The sequence below is a fragment of the Poecilia reticulata genome, chromosome 19, assembly GCF_904066995.2.
Source record: "Poecilia reticulata chromosome 19, P_reticulata-male-v2, whole genome shotgun sequence".
Lineage (NCBI taxonomy): Eukaryota > Metazoa > Chordata > Actinopteri > Cyprinodontiformes > Poeciliidae > Poecilia > Poecilia reticulata.
The window spans coordinates 4,753,703-4,771,825 of NC_088848.1; the positions used below are offsets into that span (position 1 = coordinate 4,753,703).

At 38.4% G+C, this 18,123-nt stretch overlaps 1 protein-coding gene across 1 annotated transcript; it reads left to right on the forward strand.

The window, feature by feature from the left end:
* Window positions 1–3,744: 3,744 nt before the first annotated feature.
* On the forward strand, window positions 3,745–17,402 carry cep55l (centrosomal protein 55 like). The gene is made up of 12 exons (XM_008436699.3): window positions 3,745–4,684; window positions 6,540–6,768; window positions 6,839–6,946; window positions 7,812–7,967; window positions 11,599–11,652; window positions 12,367–12,517; window positions 12,834–12,961; window positions 13,389–13,582; window positions 13,734–13,857; window positions 15,068–15,139; window positions 15,281–15,406; window positions 15,584–17,402. Exons 2-12 carry the CDS (start codon window positions 6,580–6,582, stop codon window positions 15,791–15,793), a joined length of 1,512 nt encoding a protein of 503 aa, XP_008434921.2. The 5' UTR covers window positions 3,745–4,684; window positions 6,540–6,579; the 3' UTR covers window positions 15,794–17,402.
* The last annotated feature ends 721 nt before the right edge of the window (window positions 17,403–18,123 follow it).

Here is an 18,123-nt window from a genome sequence, read left to right on the forward strand (position 1 = left end):
CAGAGAGGCTACTGAGTGTCTCCAGTTTGCAGTTGCTTCAAATAATTAAATATTGCCCTGCAATGTTTTATTATGTCTCACAATATTTTATTAGGGCAGCCATGAAAAGTGTTTTATTTAATTAGGCTTTATCAGTGCATAAAATGTCAGTGTGGGGGGGGGAAAGCCTTAAAGTCCATTTGCAGCCAAATTGTTCCATCGAGTTCTGTTTACCCTTAATTTACTCACTTGTCCTGCTTTTACATCAATCAGCCCAGCTTTATTTTTCTTCTGTCAGGTGTTACATTATGTTGAATAAAGATATGTTCAATTCTAGTAAACATTTTTAATCCCCATTGTGTCCAATGTAAAGTTTCTTCAGTCAGTGATGGTTTGATGTGTCGCGTCCGAAACGTGACATTTGTGCTTGAAACACTAATTTATGTGTAATGAATCTCTATAAAATGCAATTTCACTTTGTGAGATGACAAGAAATTGTAGGAAAAAAATGCACTTTTACACAGTATTCTATTTTTTTAGATGTACTTGTACAACTTGGAGATAAATGGAACATTAGGAGAGACCAGCGCTTGTCCCTGGTTCTCTGTAACAGTTAGCATGCATTCCAAGTACCATCAGTATTTATACCACGTTTGGAAAACCTTGGTTCTGAATCATTTAAACATCAACAATCCCATCATATGCATAACCTTTTGTAGTTCAGCCAAGACAATTAACACGGACTCCTGATGCTGCCTCCTCCTGATGCTGCCTCCGTCACATCTCTTTGCTTTCTTCGCACTCTGCAAAGACATAACCAACAAAACAAACAGTTCTTCCATTCAATATATATGAGGAGACTTTCTACATGGTTTTAGGAAACTGGGTGTATATTGCTAAATAATTTATACCAGCATGGGTGTTTCACCTCTTGAGAAACATGATTTTTTTTTTCTACTTACTTGAAAGGGCAAAGACACAAAGAGCATGGGAGATTCATGTCACACGCAGAGTGTAACCAGGTCCTGGCAGAGACTCCAGCAGTCTCTTTAATGTTCTGTCTACCTTTTAACAGGATCTTTTTTGTCCAAACATCTGTGGAGGGACCTCCTGGATTTCAAGTAAACAAGTTCCTATTTTTCTCTTTTTTTTTTTTAACAAGAACTTTATTACACATCCAAAGGTGTAGGATATGTTTCTGTAACTTTGTATTGTTTTTTTTTCTTTTCTCACACATAGTTTTTAAATAAAATGTAGCTTGAGTTCTCCCCCTTGAGCTAATCGAGGTAATTTGGTTTATGGGAGGGCACAAGAGGACTGTGTGCTTTTTGCCAGAACATTGCAGAGCTGGTGTGTGCCGTGACCCTCACAGGTCGGTGACCCTGCACCAAACAACAGGAGCCAGGCCAGTCGATGATGCAGAGCAGCGGGAGGTGTGCTGCAGAAATGGTAGAGCTGCTCCGCACTCAGCCGATGATGCAGGCAGGGCTCACCAGGAGGCTGAGCCATGAGCCCCACGCCTCCCTGGCGTTGATGAGAGATCCCAGCGGCAAGCCGAGAGGCTGACAGGTCTGTGAATCTCAGAAGAGACAGATGGTGGAAGAAAAGAGGGGGGGGAAGAGAGAAAAAAAAAAAAGCGACATTTTTAAACATCGCACTGTCCAGAAAAATGATAGTGCTTTGTAGGGATTTTGCGCAGTCCTCTCAATTGGAGGCGTGTTTCTTGTCATGCCATTGTCTCTCTGCAGTGGTCAATTAGGTTCTGGGAACACTCGAGGGGGAAGTGTTGTCCAGCTGCCGTGTGTCAGATCAGGCTGTATAGCTCTCGTGAACTGTAATGAGAAGAACAGTACACTCCATCTCTCTATCTAGTTAGGAGCAGCAGTGCAAGCAGACGCACCAGGAGAGCTCTTTTCAGAGATGTTCACTGCAAAGCTTTCTTGTGAAAACCTTATTGCACTTGTTCACCATCTTTAAAATGAGAATGAATTATTTTTTCCAGTGTTTGTGTTATTACAACCCACAGTTGTGTCCTGTGCTGGTTTTTTATGACGTGTCTTGTGTGAGGGTGTTATGTTTTGTCCCGCGATGCATGTTATTGTCTACCTGGTTGTTATTGTGTACTTGATGATTGGAGAGCAAGGGCTGGTCTGCAGAAAAGAATTTCTCCTTTGGGACAATAAAGTCTGAAGTCTGTTATTGTCATTGTTATTTAAGGTGTGAATCACTTGTCATAGGTGTTTTTTGATCTTTATCATACAAATCTACATGAGTATAAATAATAAAAACACATAGCCTGATGTTTTCAACCATTTATTTGTGTTAATAAAGGTGTTTTTCTGTTTACTGCAAATGAAAACAAAACACTGCATTTATTTCCTTTTTTTAAAGGTTAGAATTACTGAAGACCATTAAAAAAACATTTTCATACAGAAATGTGGGCTTCATGAAAAGTATGTTCAATACCTGCTTAAAGGCTGCATTTCTAAAAGGTAGTTTTAATCTAACAAAAGAGGTTAATTTGAACACATATTCCCATTTATTGACTAATCGAATGGGAATATGCTATCAATTGATATTAAGTGATGGCATATGCAGCTATCATTTTGATTAAATTACGTTTTATGTGAGTAATATCAAACAGAATACGTTTTTCCATGAATAAAAAAATCTATTTCTCTTTTGATACAAGTTTAGAAAACCTCACAATTTTCCTACCAGGGTTTACTTTTGAGTAAATAATTATTTGTTGTGAAAACAAAGAATTTCAGAAAATATGTTTGAAGTAACAAACTAAAACGACACATTCTTGACTTTATAACTTTCGTTTTTGTCAAACTGAAAACTTACTATGAATACAAATGAAACGGGGGGCCAATTGCAAGTTTGAAAACCATTATTTTTTCTGTACTTTAAATGAAAACCTTGAAGGGTCCTTTGAATTCATCATATTTATAAAACTCTCCACAGACATTAACCCCTCAGAAAAATAACATCTTAAGCTCTAAGGAGCAGCAGAATATATTCACCGGTTCTGCTGGGTTGGAAATGTGTCATTTGTACTCTTAATAGTGATATTTATATGCTTAAATGGTTCAGCTTTTGAATGGTGTATTTATGGAAAAACATAGCTGATGTGTGAAAAATGGAGTTCCCAGAACAAATTGTGCAGCAAAGCTGAGTCATGTGTCACTCTAAATCTGAGTTCACTGCTGGATGACTTCACAACTGAACCTTCGTTTACTTTCTCTGATTGTTCCCAGTATGCGTTTCTGCATTCAATTTAATGCAAAGATAATTAATTAGCATTAGAAGTATTTGTTGAGTGTATTCTCTTGGCTTCAGTATGGAATCCATCTTGAGTCAGTCAGCATATGTATTAAACAGGCTCCAAGAGCTGGTGCTGAATGTGAGTGACAGTCCTGCTTATTTCATCTTGGAGCTACTGTTTACTGACTTTAACTCATTATTTCTGTTTACTCTGACAAAGGGATGGGCTGAAACTCTTAGTGCTATTTCACCATCATTCCTGCTTTAATCAGCTTCTATAACACAGCTGAGGTTATTAAATATACACAGTGGAGGCATGCTATTACAGGATGAAGCATACCACTAGCTCCTGACCTAGTAAAAACACTTTAATTATAGAACCTTGACAAAACAAAGACTTTCAATTAAGAATAGACCCTCAATGTATTTGCTGAGGCTCGGCTTCTTATTTGCTCAAAACAAAGTGATCCATGCCAAATGCTTGAAGCAACTTTTACATCCAGTTGCTTTATATATTTTCTTTTAAAATTATATTTGCAAAAAGAAGAAAATCAATAAAACAAAATGAAAAATCTGCTATTATTTGAATTGTATGGTTACGCCCTAGAATAACAATCCTACAACTGAAAATGTTGTAAAGACAATAACTCAGTCCTAGTAAATAAATACATATTGAACACATCCATGGTTTTATGGTCAACAATTAACTTACTGATTAACCTTAGCAACACATCTACAGTGGACTTGGACATCGGGAGAAGTCTCCTTTGGACCAGTTCTACTAGTTGGTTAAAGTTAAAGTAGACGAATGACCTAAATATGTTGAAGAGCAGCAGCCAAATGTAAAATATCTTTACTCTAAATATAAAATTGTTAAATAGTTATAAGTGTTTAGGTAAGTAAAAGTCTAATTAAATATGTGACTATTTACTGTCTATTTTTGATGTGTTTTGATTTATTTGTGGCATTCACTGCAAAATATCCATGGAGTAAGTTATTATTATTATTTCATATTGAACCGAGGAACTTGTAGAGCTCTGTGCCGTTCATTTATTTGAAAGAGAGGAATTTCTTGTTTTTTAAATGAATGCTTTCTTATTCACTGGAACAGAAACACCACTATGACATATTTGTTGTGGATGTTTAAAAGACACATAAAATTATATTTTGTGGTATAACACGACAAAAATGTGTTTTTTAAAAAGTCTGAGAAATATTTGTATAATTTGTTATATTTTATAATATCTTACACGCCGTCCAAACCTGCACACATCGGAACAAGCAGAGCAAAGCGAACGTTCGCACGTGGAACTTCATCACGGATGTGACGTCAACGCGCTGCAATTCAAATTTCAGGAAATGAAAGTGTTGTTTGAGCAACGGTCTCGTCACACGCAGAGTGGATTACAAACGCTTCTTCTGCTCCTTTTATAAAGTAAGTGTTCTACATTTCTGCTATGTAGAGTCATTGACATGTATCTGTACTTTTATGTGGATAATCATTGTTAGAAATTATAAGGTCTCAGTTAAAGGAAGAAAAATAAAGTGTCAAGTTATTTTTGTTTTCTATGTTGTCATCTTGAAAACGTTTGTAACGAAGCTTGAGATTCGGCAATATTTCAAAAGGCTTTTTTACTTTAAGGTGAATTCACTTTTAAATAGCCTGTTTTGACAAAATGTGTAATACTTGTCAGAATGGGGATGATGACGTTTCCTATTTGTTGGTACAAGTAGTTTAAAATACATCTGTGGGTTTTAAACGTTTTCCTGATATGTCGGTGGTGGTTTTTTTACTGTCTCTGTTGCAGATGAACTACGGTTTAGTTCAAAAGTAGTGATACTTAAACTCGTCAAACCCGCTCAGGAATGCCCTTCTTTAAAAACAGACTTCTTTAAAAATAAATAAATAATAATAATATTGCTTAAAATCTGAGAAGTTATTCTGAAACCCCTCAAAAAGTCAGTTTTACTGCTTTTTTTTTAATGGCCCGAAACAACGTTTGGGTTGCCTTTGACGAGGTTCACTTTAAAAACAAAGCATTTTATAACTTGTCAAATCTGTGTTAGGGTATCGACACTAAATATGCATTATTTTTAAATTCAGTTAGTTGTATTCTTTATTCAAGGGGCTGCACAGTGGGCGCAGTTGGTAGAGCTGTTGCCTTGCAGCAAGATGGTTCTGGGTTCGATTCCCGGCCTGGGGTCTTTCTGCATTGGTTTTCTCCGGGTACTCCGGTTTCCTCCCACAGTCCAAAAACATGACTGTCAGGTTAATTGGCCTCTACAAATTGCCCCTAGGTATGAGTGTGTGTGTGCATGGTTGTGTGTCCTGTGTGTCTCTGTGTTGCCCTGCGACAGACTGGCGACCTGTCCAGGGTGTACCCCGCCCCCCGCCCGAACCGCTGGCTGGAGATGGGCACCAGCACCCCTCCCGACCCCACTGAGGGAAAAAGGGTGCAAGAAAATGGATGGATGGATGGTATTCTTTATTCAATGCATTTAGTTGGGGTCATGCTGTTCAAATGATTTTTTGAATTTTGCTCTGAGGTCTTTCAGCGTGAATCTTCCATTTTCCTCCCTGTGTTTGCGTCGATGTTACTCTGGATTCTTTCTACAGTTCCAAAACTTAGATAAACTGCCTATGGGTGTAATGCATTGATGGTGTGATGGACAGAACAATTTGCAATATTGTGACAGAATACACCATCTCAGCCATAAAGTCCTTCCAACTGCCCAGATAGCTTACTGTACTGCACCTGACCTGTTGTAACCTACTTATTATATTTGATCCAACAGTCATTAATATTGCAATGATGATGTAAAATGAATTATTTGCGGTTCTAATCACCATCATTGGATTTTATTTTAATTATTTGTAATTCTAGTCCTAAAGAGTAAATTTTTTTTATTTGCTTGAAATCTGCAGTCAAGTAGTGCAAAAATATGCATTGCCCAACTTATTCTTTAAGCTATTTAAAAAAAAAAATGTATCAAGACTTTTAAATGAAACGGTACAACTTTGAAATTTTCTGAAACAACTTTATAGCAAACGACTCCACAAAAATGCAAAGGTACAAAATGGAGACGGGGTGAATGTTCACCCACACTCAAAAAGATGTTAACTATAGTCGGAATAGATCCAATAACCTGTAGCAGCTGCAGAAAGCATCAATGTTCTCTACCAGTTAAAATTATAATGGCTGTTCTTTTTTTTTTTTTTTTTTTTTTTTACAAATGATTAGATTCAAATCGAAGCATAACAGCTTCTTGAAATGATTCGTCTGTTTTAGAACACTCCATCTTACACCTGTGCTATCAGCAAACGAAGGCATGGCATCTAAAGGTGCCAAAGAAACCCTCGTCTCCAAGCTGGGATTCAGATCCAACAATTCTGGCTCAAAGGCAGAGGCAGAGCTGGAGAAGGTCCGGAAGGAGAACGCCCACTTGAAGAAAAAGATTGACGAACAGGCCAAACGGCACATCAGGGCCCCCGACTCGGACAAGGGCAAGCTGCTGGAGGTAAAGCGGTTCACCGTTACTGATTTCCAAGTCCCTTTGTATTCATTTGTTTTTAAATGTGATTCTCCAGAGGATTCTTTCCCTCGAGACGCTGCGCGAGAGGAATAATCAGCAGCTGCTGGTTAAAGAGCAGGAACTGGAAAGTCTAAGACAACAGCTGTCAGCTAAAGGAGGAGAGGTACACACACTGACAACTATCTGTTTTCAGAATCGCATTTGTCCCATCATCCGTCACGACGAGGCCCCTACACACCTGTACATGGAAACACACGATTAGCTCAGGCTTAAAGTCCTGCCTAAATGAGAATAAACCCACAGCAGGAACACTCTTCAGCTTGTGACTTATTTTTTATTTTTTTTTCCCCGTACTCTGGTATCGCATTGGTGGCATGTGGGGAAACTGTCAGCGAGAGGGAAGGGAGAGAAAAAAAAAAACATCCTGGAATTCCAATGAGCTGCCACAAACAGAGGGGGAAATCGCTTCTATCCCACTTTGACAGCAGCTCTGCAAAGTGAAGTTTAGACAACCGGCAGAAGCTGCATACCGACGTACACCGTTAGATTCTGTCCGCTTGACATTTATAAACTGTTTGTCTGTGGCTGCTGTCTGTATGTATTAGCATTCATGTCATGTTGCCGTTTGACACTAGTGTAAAAACTCGTTCTGCTGTTGCTTATCCTTGTGTAATATGTCTTCTGTTGTGGCAGAAATGACTCTAATTTGGAGTGGTCAGAGTGGCAGCAGGCTAAGCTCACAGATGACATGCTGGTGAATGGAATGTCAGCGTTTTGTTTTGCCCAGACATTAATCATGCTTGCATCTTCCTCATTAAGTTTCATCAGCAGACACGCAAGTGGCTAATGCCACCAGACTCCCAGCCGCGCTACGTCGATTACGAGAGAAGGATAATTGCACAGAAGACAGAGAAACAAATCTTTTTCCCCTCTTCTCCCTCCATCGAACTATGCTTCAACAATAAGGTTAAAAAGATTTTGGTGACATCCAGGCTTCTTTTTTCTTTCTTTTTTTTTTTTTTTTATAGGTGGTTGCGTCACTGCAGGCCCAGCTGGAGCAGCGCAGGAGAGAGGCAGAGCAGAGAGATGGGATGTTCCAGAACTTGTCACAGGAAACGGAGAATCTGAAAAACAAGCTGGCCACAGTTTCCGCTCGTTGTCAGTCCCTGGAAGCGCAGGCCACGGTAGGCTGACCCTAATACGCTGCTACCTGTCGAGATGTTCTAATTAGTCGAGAAGAGATATCTCTTCTTGACATGATCTGGTTGCTTTTTCTGTGCAATGGAAATGATAGAGCTGATCTTCAGATTTGCCTGGACAAGCGTTTGTGACTTTTTGTACTGCATCATCATGCCTGTTTAAAATCGCTCATATATTTGACATTTATTATAGCGAGAATGGAAAAGGTGAAATGATTGGTGGTAACGCTGATCTCTTTCAGTTTCAGTTGAGAAGTCAACAACTGATGATGCTTGGTGTATAGGAATAAACTGTAGACTTTGAGATTTTCCAGGAGTGTAGGAGTATAAAAAAAATTGAAATGAGTGGAATAATTGGTATTTTCAAACTTTAATATCTGTAAAAAACAAAGTCAAATCTTGAATCCTTCCATCCCTCTCTCTGCCAACCCATCTACCCCTCCATTGTTTTATTTATCTTCTTCCCTGACCATCCCCTTTTTTCTATCATCCATCCGTTTGTCCATCTCTGGAAATCCCTCTCTCCCTCCAGCCGTCTATCTTTTGTCATCCTTCAGCCCCCCATCCATCACTCTATCCCTCTATGTAGCTGTCCCTCTCTTCCTCCAGCTCTTCCTCCTTTCCACCATCTTCATGTCAGTGCGTCCATCTCTCTATTTGCCAAATGGAGGGAGAAATTGCATTTCCAGACTTTATTTCCCATGTTGTTGTCTTACAGTTGTATCCATCCATCCAAGCTAATTGATAATGATGGTGATTTATGATTATGACTGAAAAGCATTATTGAGTAGAAAAAAGCTAACCCAGAACAGGAATAGAAAATGTGCCTTTGGCTAGATATAAAGTGAATGGTGCTCTGATCCTTAAATCTATCTATTCATCTTTTTTTTTTTCCCCCCACTAATTTTTCATCCATTCATCTAAAATCTGTCGTTCTGGTTTTCATGTTTAAAACATGAGCACAGTGGAAACGTTTGCTTTAAATCTGTGGAGAACCTTTAGATTTATGCTTGCCCAAAAGAACCGAGAACTCTGCAGAAAAAGTGCAAAGATTTTGACATGAAAAGTGATCAGTGATTGACGGATAAAAAGGGTTTGTTGAGCGAACTGTGGCTCTGTTTTTGTCCATCAGGTGGCAGTGTTCAATCTCAGTTTTCCTGCTGACATCACCGTTTCCCTGGAGCCTCCTCACCACTTTATCATGAAGGGTTTATTGCTCTGAAATACATCAGCTGTAATAAGCATTGTAACGGTGAAAATCAGATTTTTCAGTAGCCGCTTTATTTTTATCTGCCGTCAGCAGTGTAACTCTGCTTATGGAAGAGATGAAAGGAAGTCTGTAGTAGCCACTTCTTCACTGTAGATCCAGTGCTGCTGCATTGACTGTAAAGCTGTCATCAGGATTCTTTCCTGCCCGTAAGGAAGCAAAATTACATGCAGGGCTTTAAAGAATATAAAAAGATTTAGCGTCATCATACAAAGAAGAATCCCAACTAATAAGCTTATTTAAAGAGGATTTCATCTCAAAATATGTGCTTTTTTTTTTTTTTTTTTTAATCAGTTATGCTGCGTGACTCCGTTTATTTGTTTAAGAGTAATTTTCTTGCTCATGTTTTAGACTATTTGCTGTACCGCTGGAGCTGGAAGAAATAGTTTTTAAAAAGCTGTAATAAAAAGAAGGCTTGCTTTTTTGTTTCTTCTCTTTTTTTGCTGCTTAAAGGTCAGCAGGGCTCTTTATATCTTTGATGGAAGATGTTTGTCTCACGTCTATTCTTAGACCAAAGCATTAAAGTGCAAAGTATAGATACAAATGAGCAGAAGTACGAGTGGCCCATTTTTTAAGATGCGTTCATTGTTCTGTTATAAGGCATCAGAAATGGCTGCTCTGTGTGAGACAGGAAGCTGCTTCAGGCCATCAGCAGAGCACACAAACTAATTGAAAGCTTTAAAAAAAAAAACATCTGACAGTGAAAATCTTTTGTTTAATGTGACACACGACTTCTAACATTTGTGGTTAATAAATGAAAATCGGATTTTTGCATAAACAGGCTAGTGTTTTTAACCAGTGCTTACCAGATTAATGGGAAAAAAATTGCTCATAACTGCACCACTCAGCTGCTACAGACGGCATGCACTTTGAATTGAATTGAATTGTTGCTGAAATTGTGCTATATAAATAAAATGACCTTACCTTACCCATCACCATGGCATACATTTATGATGATCTGGAAAACATGTTTAATAAGATACTGCTAAATGTTTTTTTTATTTAGGTATGGATCTTCAGACTCTTGTTTAAACTGCAACTTATTTGAATCTAATGTGTTTAAATCTTACTACAAGTTACCTTGATATAGCCAATGCTGCTAATATGGAAACAAACTAAACAACTACTTCTCCTGCTACAAGGAGATTCCTATATCCTTTGTCTTTATGTGATTTCATTAATTAATGTAACTTTCTAGTGCATGCCACAATCCCCTTGGAAAATATTCAGATCAACAAACCAAGCAATCTCTCTGCTGTTCACAGAGGACTCAGCTTATGGTTGTACATTTAGACTTACAGAGGTAAACAAACAAGCTAATGAGGTTTACCTGGTGTTATAGGAGCCAAAAGGCTTGTCAGACATACAATCTGACATGCAGTATGGAAAGTCAGTCGTTTAAATGTTTCTCAGGTCTGGATAAAGACCATGCCTTGGTTTGTCAATCCCCTTATCCATTGGTCACTTTGCCTTTCACTCATCCATCAAGAGCTGTTTTTATCTTGATATTATGCAGCCCTATCTTTTGGCGTGTCCATCGGTTTGTTCATACGTCTGTCTGTCCATCGGTTCATTCAGCCACCTTCCAACTGTTTGTCTATTAATTATCCATCTGTTTGTTTGTTTTTTGTTTTTGTCTGTTTTCCATCTACTGTCCTGTTTTTTTGGCCATTTGTCATCCTTCCTGTCTTTCAGTCTTGGGTTTTTCCAGGTACCACATTTAAATCTCTCCCTTCGTAAATAAGTCAGACTAAAAAAAAAGTCTTTGGTATTTATATTACGGCTAAAATAAACAGACAGCAATTTCAGTTTGAGTCCAGAAGGGTATGACATTTTAAGATGACGAATGTATAGATATGGAGATCAAACTCGAAGGCTTCCAGCGACAGGCATATGACATGACCAACAAGCCTCTGGGGATGGAGGCTGTACGCTGCAGGGTTGGTGACCCGGTCATGTAGCCAAGACTTGGGAGCACAGAAGAGCATAGATTTATTACTAGCTGCTCTGTTTATCTTGCATTATTAAAAGTTGGGCTAAATAATTTAAATCAGCAGGCCTGTGTGTAATTTCTGAGCCTGTTGCAGATCTGAAGTTTTATATCTAAAATGCAGAATCTTATTTTAAATTAACTGAGCCTGTCACTTGACAGTTAGCAGAACCTGGCCGGTTTTTAAAAAACGCACAGAAGCTACAAGCTTTTTTTTTTTTTTTTAATGAATAAAACATCTTCTTTCTTTGTTTGAAAGTCGGCCTCAACTGAATGTTGGTTGTGACAGCTGGATCAGATGCAACTACTGCATATTTACCTGTACTCTGTGATTTAACCTTTGCAACATCTCTTTTCAGAATGGCCATGCTCCTGCTGCAGAACTGGTACAGATGCAAGATCAACTCAAAGATGTGAGTCCTTTTTGTCACATCTTCATAAATTTTACGGTTTAAACTTCATATTCTACGTCACTGTGTACTACAGGTACAAATAAGGTATATTGGGAAGCTTGTGAAGTTTCTCAAGAAGTATACAAGCCATGAAAACAACAAACTTCAACACATTTTATTTGAGTGAAGCACAAAGTATCAAAAAAATAATAAACTGGAAGGAAATTGAGACATCAAAATGTATTATAAAAAATTATTCTGAAAAGTGTGGTGTGCCTTTACTGTGTAGAATGTCTTTTAGATACAATTAGAACTACGACATTTGGAGAGTTTTTTTATGTTAGCATATACTGAGTCAGATTGTCTCAAGGACGTTTTTAAAACCTTTCACTAATTCTCAACTTGCATTAGATCCAAACTTTGACTAGACCAGGTATCTGTAACCTGCGGCTCTGATGTCAAATGCAGCACTTTAGACCCAAAATGGTGGATCTTAATAACTTTGGAAAAATTGAGCATTGTTTCAAAATGTGAGGTCATTAAAAAAGGGACATATTTGCTTCTTCCCATCAATGCAAAAAAAAATAAAAAATTGACCTTTAAACGTCATTAACTTTTTCTTTTAATCAAACTGGTGTTTCGTTTCTCATTAATTCATGACCTCAAGCTCAGGTTGTTGTCATTACACAGAATGCAGAGTGCTTGTCTAAAGCAGTTGTAAAATCTTCCCATCAGGCTCTGGAAAAGAACCAGCAGTGGCTGGTCTATGATCAGCAGCGAGAGGTCTTTGTGCAGTCGGTCGTAGCCAGAACAATGGAGTTGGAGCAGCAACTGGCGGAGGCCAAGCAGCAGCAGCAAGAAAGCAAAGCAGAACCCGGCTCTGAGGGTAAATATACCTTACATCCTCATATATACAAAATATGGAAACATCAGGATAAATAGTATGTGTTCAGACACAGAAATATGATGTAAATGTATCCTTTTCAGTTGAGTTTCTTTATTTTTATTTCTGGTCAGAAATCGGTGCTCTGCTGTTGTATCAGCAATGTAATGCAATAGTTTGCTCTTAATATTTGACGGAATCTGAAAAATTTACAACAGAATTCGTCTTTAAAATTTTAGTGGAAGCTTTTTCCTCTGGAACTGAAGGCCTGATTTTTACCTCCTTTACCCCCTTGTGTCGGCTTCAAACAACACCCAAGGTAAAGAGGAGGAGTCTGACCTGAAAAAGCACTACGAGACGATGCTTTTAGGTGTGCAGAAAGACCTGGAGAGCCAGAAAGATCAGACTGCCAGAGCTCTGCAGGAGTTAAGTGTTCAGAAGGAACAGGTAAACAAATGCTGCAAACTTTCTACCTAGAGAACCTCGGTGGCGTGTTTACCCACACTACACATTTTAGAGGGGATTTTCTTTTTTTTTCAAACTTGCATGTCTTTTTGTCAAAAGATAATTTTATATCAAAGATGGCCTGAGTAAACGCACATCACTATTTGTTTAATTGCTGGTATACGACATATTAGCAGAAGATGGCTATCCAGTACGCTCTTGTCACCATTTTCCCTGTTGAGGCGCGAACAAATTCATTGACACTCCGTCTTTTGAAAAAGGCAGCTTCAGCACCGAATCAGTATGCAGCTGAATATCCAGAGTCCTTGGATTCAGACATCTTTATAATTGATCTGCAGAGCTGGATTAAAGAACCGAGTAAGACGGAAAACAAACAGCGTTTTTGCAATTTCTTTCATGGCCTCTGCAGACCTTGAAAGCTCAGGCCGAGCTGCAGCGGCAGGGGGAGCAGGTCAGCCGGGTGCAGGAGGAGCGCTGCGTGCTGCAGAGGAAGTACGAGGACAAGTGCAGCGAGTTGTCGGCCTTTCTGAGGAAATATGAAGAGAGGGGAAAGGAGCTGGACGAAGCCAAGATACAGCTGCAGGCGGAACGCCTTGGCAACAGGTAAAACTGCCCTGAAACAACCCAAACCTGTGGCAAGAAAAGGCTGAAAATCACTTTAAACTTAATTCAATGAAGCTATTAACTAGTGTTCCCTCTTAAATGAGTGTTTTCTTTTAGTGCTTAGGCCTAATATCATAACTTTTACATCTAGACAAGTGGCGCACGAGGAAAGAAAGGTGTCGTCCGAAAGGACAGACAGGGTGAGAGCCGACCTGGAGAAGGTGGAGAAACGACTGGATGAGGAGAAGAAGAGATCAGCTGAGCTTCTGCAGCAGGTCAGACTCCTTTAGCTAAACAAGATGCATAAAAGGATCATCTAAATGAACTGAACATGCACCAAAATGTGAATACAAAAGATCCAAGTAGGTTGTTCTTTCATGTAAACTGAGAGAATGCTTTAGTAGTAGAATGTGAAGATTCCCAGTGAACTTCTAAATGACTGGAGGCTTGGCTGAAAGTTCTGTTGTGGAAAAATGAATTTATTGAAGCATTGTTAAAGGTGAAAATCAGCCAGGCTTTTTAGGAATCTTATACAAGATGAGAACAGAGAACTGCAACAAAGGCGTTCAGTTTAAAAGTAAAAAGCTTTAAGAGACAAAACGTGTTTTATACCCAACGGCAGAAAAATGGAGAAAAATATGTATAAGATAGACTGAGGCTAGCTCTTCGGCAGCTTCCTGTGAGAAACTAGTCAAAGTCCATATGCATGATAGGAAATGGACATGACCATAACTTCATCACGGTGAGAAATGCAGAATCTGACCTGAACACAATTTTCAGTTTTTCTGCTGGTGGTGCAGACCATTAGGAGGGGACTTCACTGCATAAAGAGGCCAATAAATAGTCATTTACAGTTTAATCATGTACATAAAGATGGTACATAGAGTCTTCCAGCATAATTCTTCAAGACGCACTACTAAGGTAAGAATGGAGTAGCCAAAGAAGCAGCACATGGACGTCATGGAGCAGCTGGTCACTCTCCAGATCTGAGTCCTGCAGAGGGAGCTGGAGCTTTGCAGTGGCAACCAGGGAACCTGAAGGAGTTTCTGGGAGGAAGACTGGGTCAAAACCTCTTAGCTGTGTGAAAATGTCTTAGTGCTGAGCTTTGCTCACCAAGTTTGAAGTTTTGATTTGCCTGGAGATGAAATGCTTATTTCACTCAGTGACATGCAAACCGTTTGATGCCACAACATTTACACTGTTCAAAACATCTGCATGGGATCAAATACTTATTAATTATACTGAAGTACTTATATTTTCAAAATAAGAGTCTATCAAGTGGTTGGAAAAAGTCGATATAAACAATATTACAGCTGTTCACTGTGTTTGGATGTATTTTTGTGTTAATTTATTCAGTGTGTATTTAATTTTACAGTTGGGCTCAGGCTCTCAAACTGCTTTACATTTTTCCTTCAATGTGGTTGAAAATGATTAAATGCTCTGCAAACACAAAACTCTTCTACCTTGATAATTTGCTCTTTATAGGTAAACATGCTGCAGAAGTCTCTCATCAGCCAGAATGAAGAGCGAAGGAGAATTGCTGCTCTGGAACAACAGGTAGTGCTTAATTGTTTAGAAAAGTGTTAAAATGCATAAATTACCTGACAAACAGCCATCTTTTTTTTTTTGTCTTTATAAAGACAGAATTTTGGAACAGTTCCACTACTTTAAAAACTTTCTTTTTCATTTCCTCCTAAGATCCAGCTCTCTGCCAAGGACTCTGAGAATGAAAAACTTGATCGTCAGAGCATGCAGGAGCAATTACAGAAAGTGCTGAAAGAGCTTCGTAAAGCTCGTGATCAGATTGCTAAGCTGGAGTCTGCTGTAAGTGTCTGTAGTGTATCTGTGTATTTAAATCATGCAGCAACTTTTCATCTAATGCTGTTTTCAAAACAAGTTTGCTGTCCAAAAATGAGCAAGTTGCTTTGTTTTTACAATAAAAATGAATTGCACTCTTAAAAAAAAAAACGTAAGAATGCCATGTCTTGTTTTCAATTTCAGAAACACCCGAGTTCTCGCTTTTCAGAGCCCAGCTCCTATGATAATCTGGAGTTCGAGCGCCTTACTATTAACTCTCATGGCCCCACGTCCCCGTCTAAAGTCATCAGCCTCCTGGATGAGAGTTTCCTGGAGTGTCCAAAGTGTCAGGCTCCTTATCCAACCAGTCGCCACAGGGAACTCCTGGCCCACATTGACTACTGCTTTGCCTGAATGAACAGACCAGATGAGTGATTCCCGACTCGGACATTAACCGAAGGGGGTAGCTGGACAGTGAGATTGGTTTTAACCAGAATTAAGATTAAATTCTGAACAAAATCTAAGCTTAAATAGGTTGGGAATGAACAAAACACAGATCTGTTGAGCTGTGCAGAAAATGTATTTTTTATTTTTTTTTTATGTAGTTATTCCAAAATCTTATGCATTTTCTATGCAAAAACTATAGGAATATTATTTTCACTCACCAAGAGGGTTTAATGATCAGCAGCTATTTTTTGTTTTGTTTTACTGTCATAAATCCATTTTCCCTAAAATAATGGAGGGGGGAGATTACGAGGCTTTTTATTTTTATTGTATGTCATATTTCAGACAAAATTGAGACAAGATAAAACTTAATTCTATCGGTTTTATTTTTATAAAAGAAGGGACTTTAAAGCAAACAATTTTAACGATGTTTGACACATTTAGACTTGATCACCTTTTATGTATTTAGTCTGAAAAATCTTGCTCCAGTTTTTTTTTTTTTTTTAAGTCCTAGCACTGATCATTGACACAAAGCTGGTGGAGGGCTTCTCTATATGTTTTTGTTTTTTTTTTTAGCTGATGTTTTCATTTTGTGTTCAGATTTTTATCTTGGTATTTATTCTTGGGTTTCCTAAGAAATGTGGAAAGCTTCTATATATTTTCCGGTGAATTATGTGTGTTTAAAATTGCCTAATCATGTGGTATCCTCCTTCTATTTACACATGACGGTATAAGGATCTCTGTGGCATCATATGAATCAAACCCCTATAAATGGGTCATTTTCCACTCCCAGTTTTAATACTTTTATCTCTTGGTTGCATTGTGTTGTTGATGATGGTATATCTTGTTAAGTAGGGAATGTGCAGCTGTGAATTGTTTACCATTTTATTGTATTTATGCGAAGGACAAAATGTGTTAAATTTCCACACTCCAGCTGTTGGCGATTTTCAACTGAATTAACTGGCGATTACAATCATCAGTCCATCTAATAAACCATATGTCTCTTACATTAGCACCGCCCTGGTGCTGCAGCAGCAAACCTGTCGAGCTCGTTTCACACGCTTGGATAAACATTGCTGAACCGTGACGGAGATTTTTCTGCGTCACTTCCTGGTTTTTAGTTGCTTAAACTCAACCAGACCAGATGCATGTAGCTGCGCGGGGCTTAACCGGTCACGTTTGTCGAGTTGTCTGCGCATTCCTCTCTACAATCACCACCTTGACTCTTCAAACCTGCAGCTCTGTCGGGCTGGAAAGAGATTGCATGACTTAATTCCATGTGCTAAACTATTTACAGCGGGGATTACTAAAGGTCTCCTTGTTGAGGGAAAGGTGTTTGTTCCTGCAGTCTTGGCGATGTGGCCACGTAGATTTAAGGCAGACAGACGTTGTTGTGACTTTTGGGTAGCTTTGATTTTACTTCCACTGTTTATATTTTAGTAGAGCGCCATCTGGGATTTTTTTTTTTTACCAGGTTATGTTTTTAAGTGTTCTTTAATGTATCCTGATCATGTGCTTCTGAATTGTTTTGTCGTTCTCAGTACTGTCTGCAAATGTGCAATAAAGACTTAAAACTCCATCCAGAACAATCCTTCAGTGTAATTTTGTCTTCCTGCTGTAATTTTTTGTTAAACGCAACAGCAGTTCTCTTTGCTGATGAAGAAATAAATTGAAAATGTTGAAGTCTTTTTTTATTTTTCAGCTATAATTAAGAGAAACACAGTTAAATTAGTTTAATTTGACTTTATACGTTACATAAATGGCAGTCTGGGTTGAGATTCACAAAACAGTTGGCAGCCCTGGTAAAGATGTTGGCAGAAGCTTTAAATTAGACTTTTATAGAGATTTGTTGACTCCAAGGTGCCACTTTTTTGCAGTTTTCCATCCTTACAAAGAAACTAGTTTTCATGTCTTAAATTTTAACCTTTTTTTAAATAATAGTAGACATGGACAAGTTTAGGGGAGTGCGCTGTTTTTTTTTTTTGTTAATCTTGTTTGACAAAATTTCTCTCCATTGCGACTTTATTGTGGACTCAGAATTTCCTTAGACAAGGTCTTTTTCTTTTTAAGAGCCTCAATTACTCAGTGTGTATCTTGCATAAAATGAATGACATAACTAGATTAAATTGATTTTGTTAAAAAAAAGTAAACATGAGACTTAACCTGCTGTTTCATGCAGATAAAGTCTCACTCCTATATTCCACTGCCTACTCGTTGAATTGTTAGATAAAGCTTGATGTATGCTAAGTAATGCAGCAGACTAATGCACTAATTTAAATTCTAATCTGATTGCAGTGCAT

Coding starts and splice junctions, on each gene's coding strand:
- cep55l (XM_008436699.3), top strand. CDS start 6,580: ATGGCATCTAAAGGTGCCAAAGAAACCCTCGTCTCCAAGCTGGGATTC. Junction 7,968..11,598: donor CCCTGGAAGCGCAGGCCACG/GTAGGCTGACCC, acceptor ATCTCTTTTCAG/AATGGCCATGCTCCTGCTGC. Junction 15,407..15,583: donor TTGCTAAGCTGGAGTCTGCT/GTAAGTGTCTGT, acceptor TTTCAATTTCAG/AAACACCCGAGTTCTCGCTT.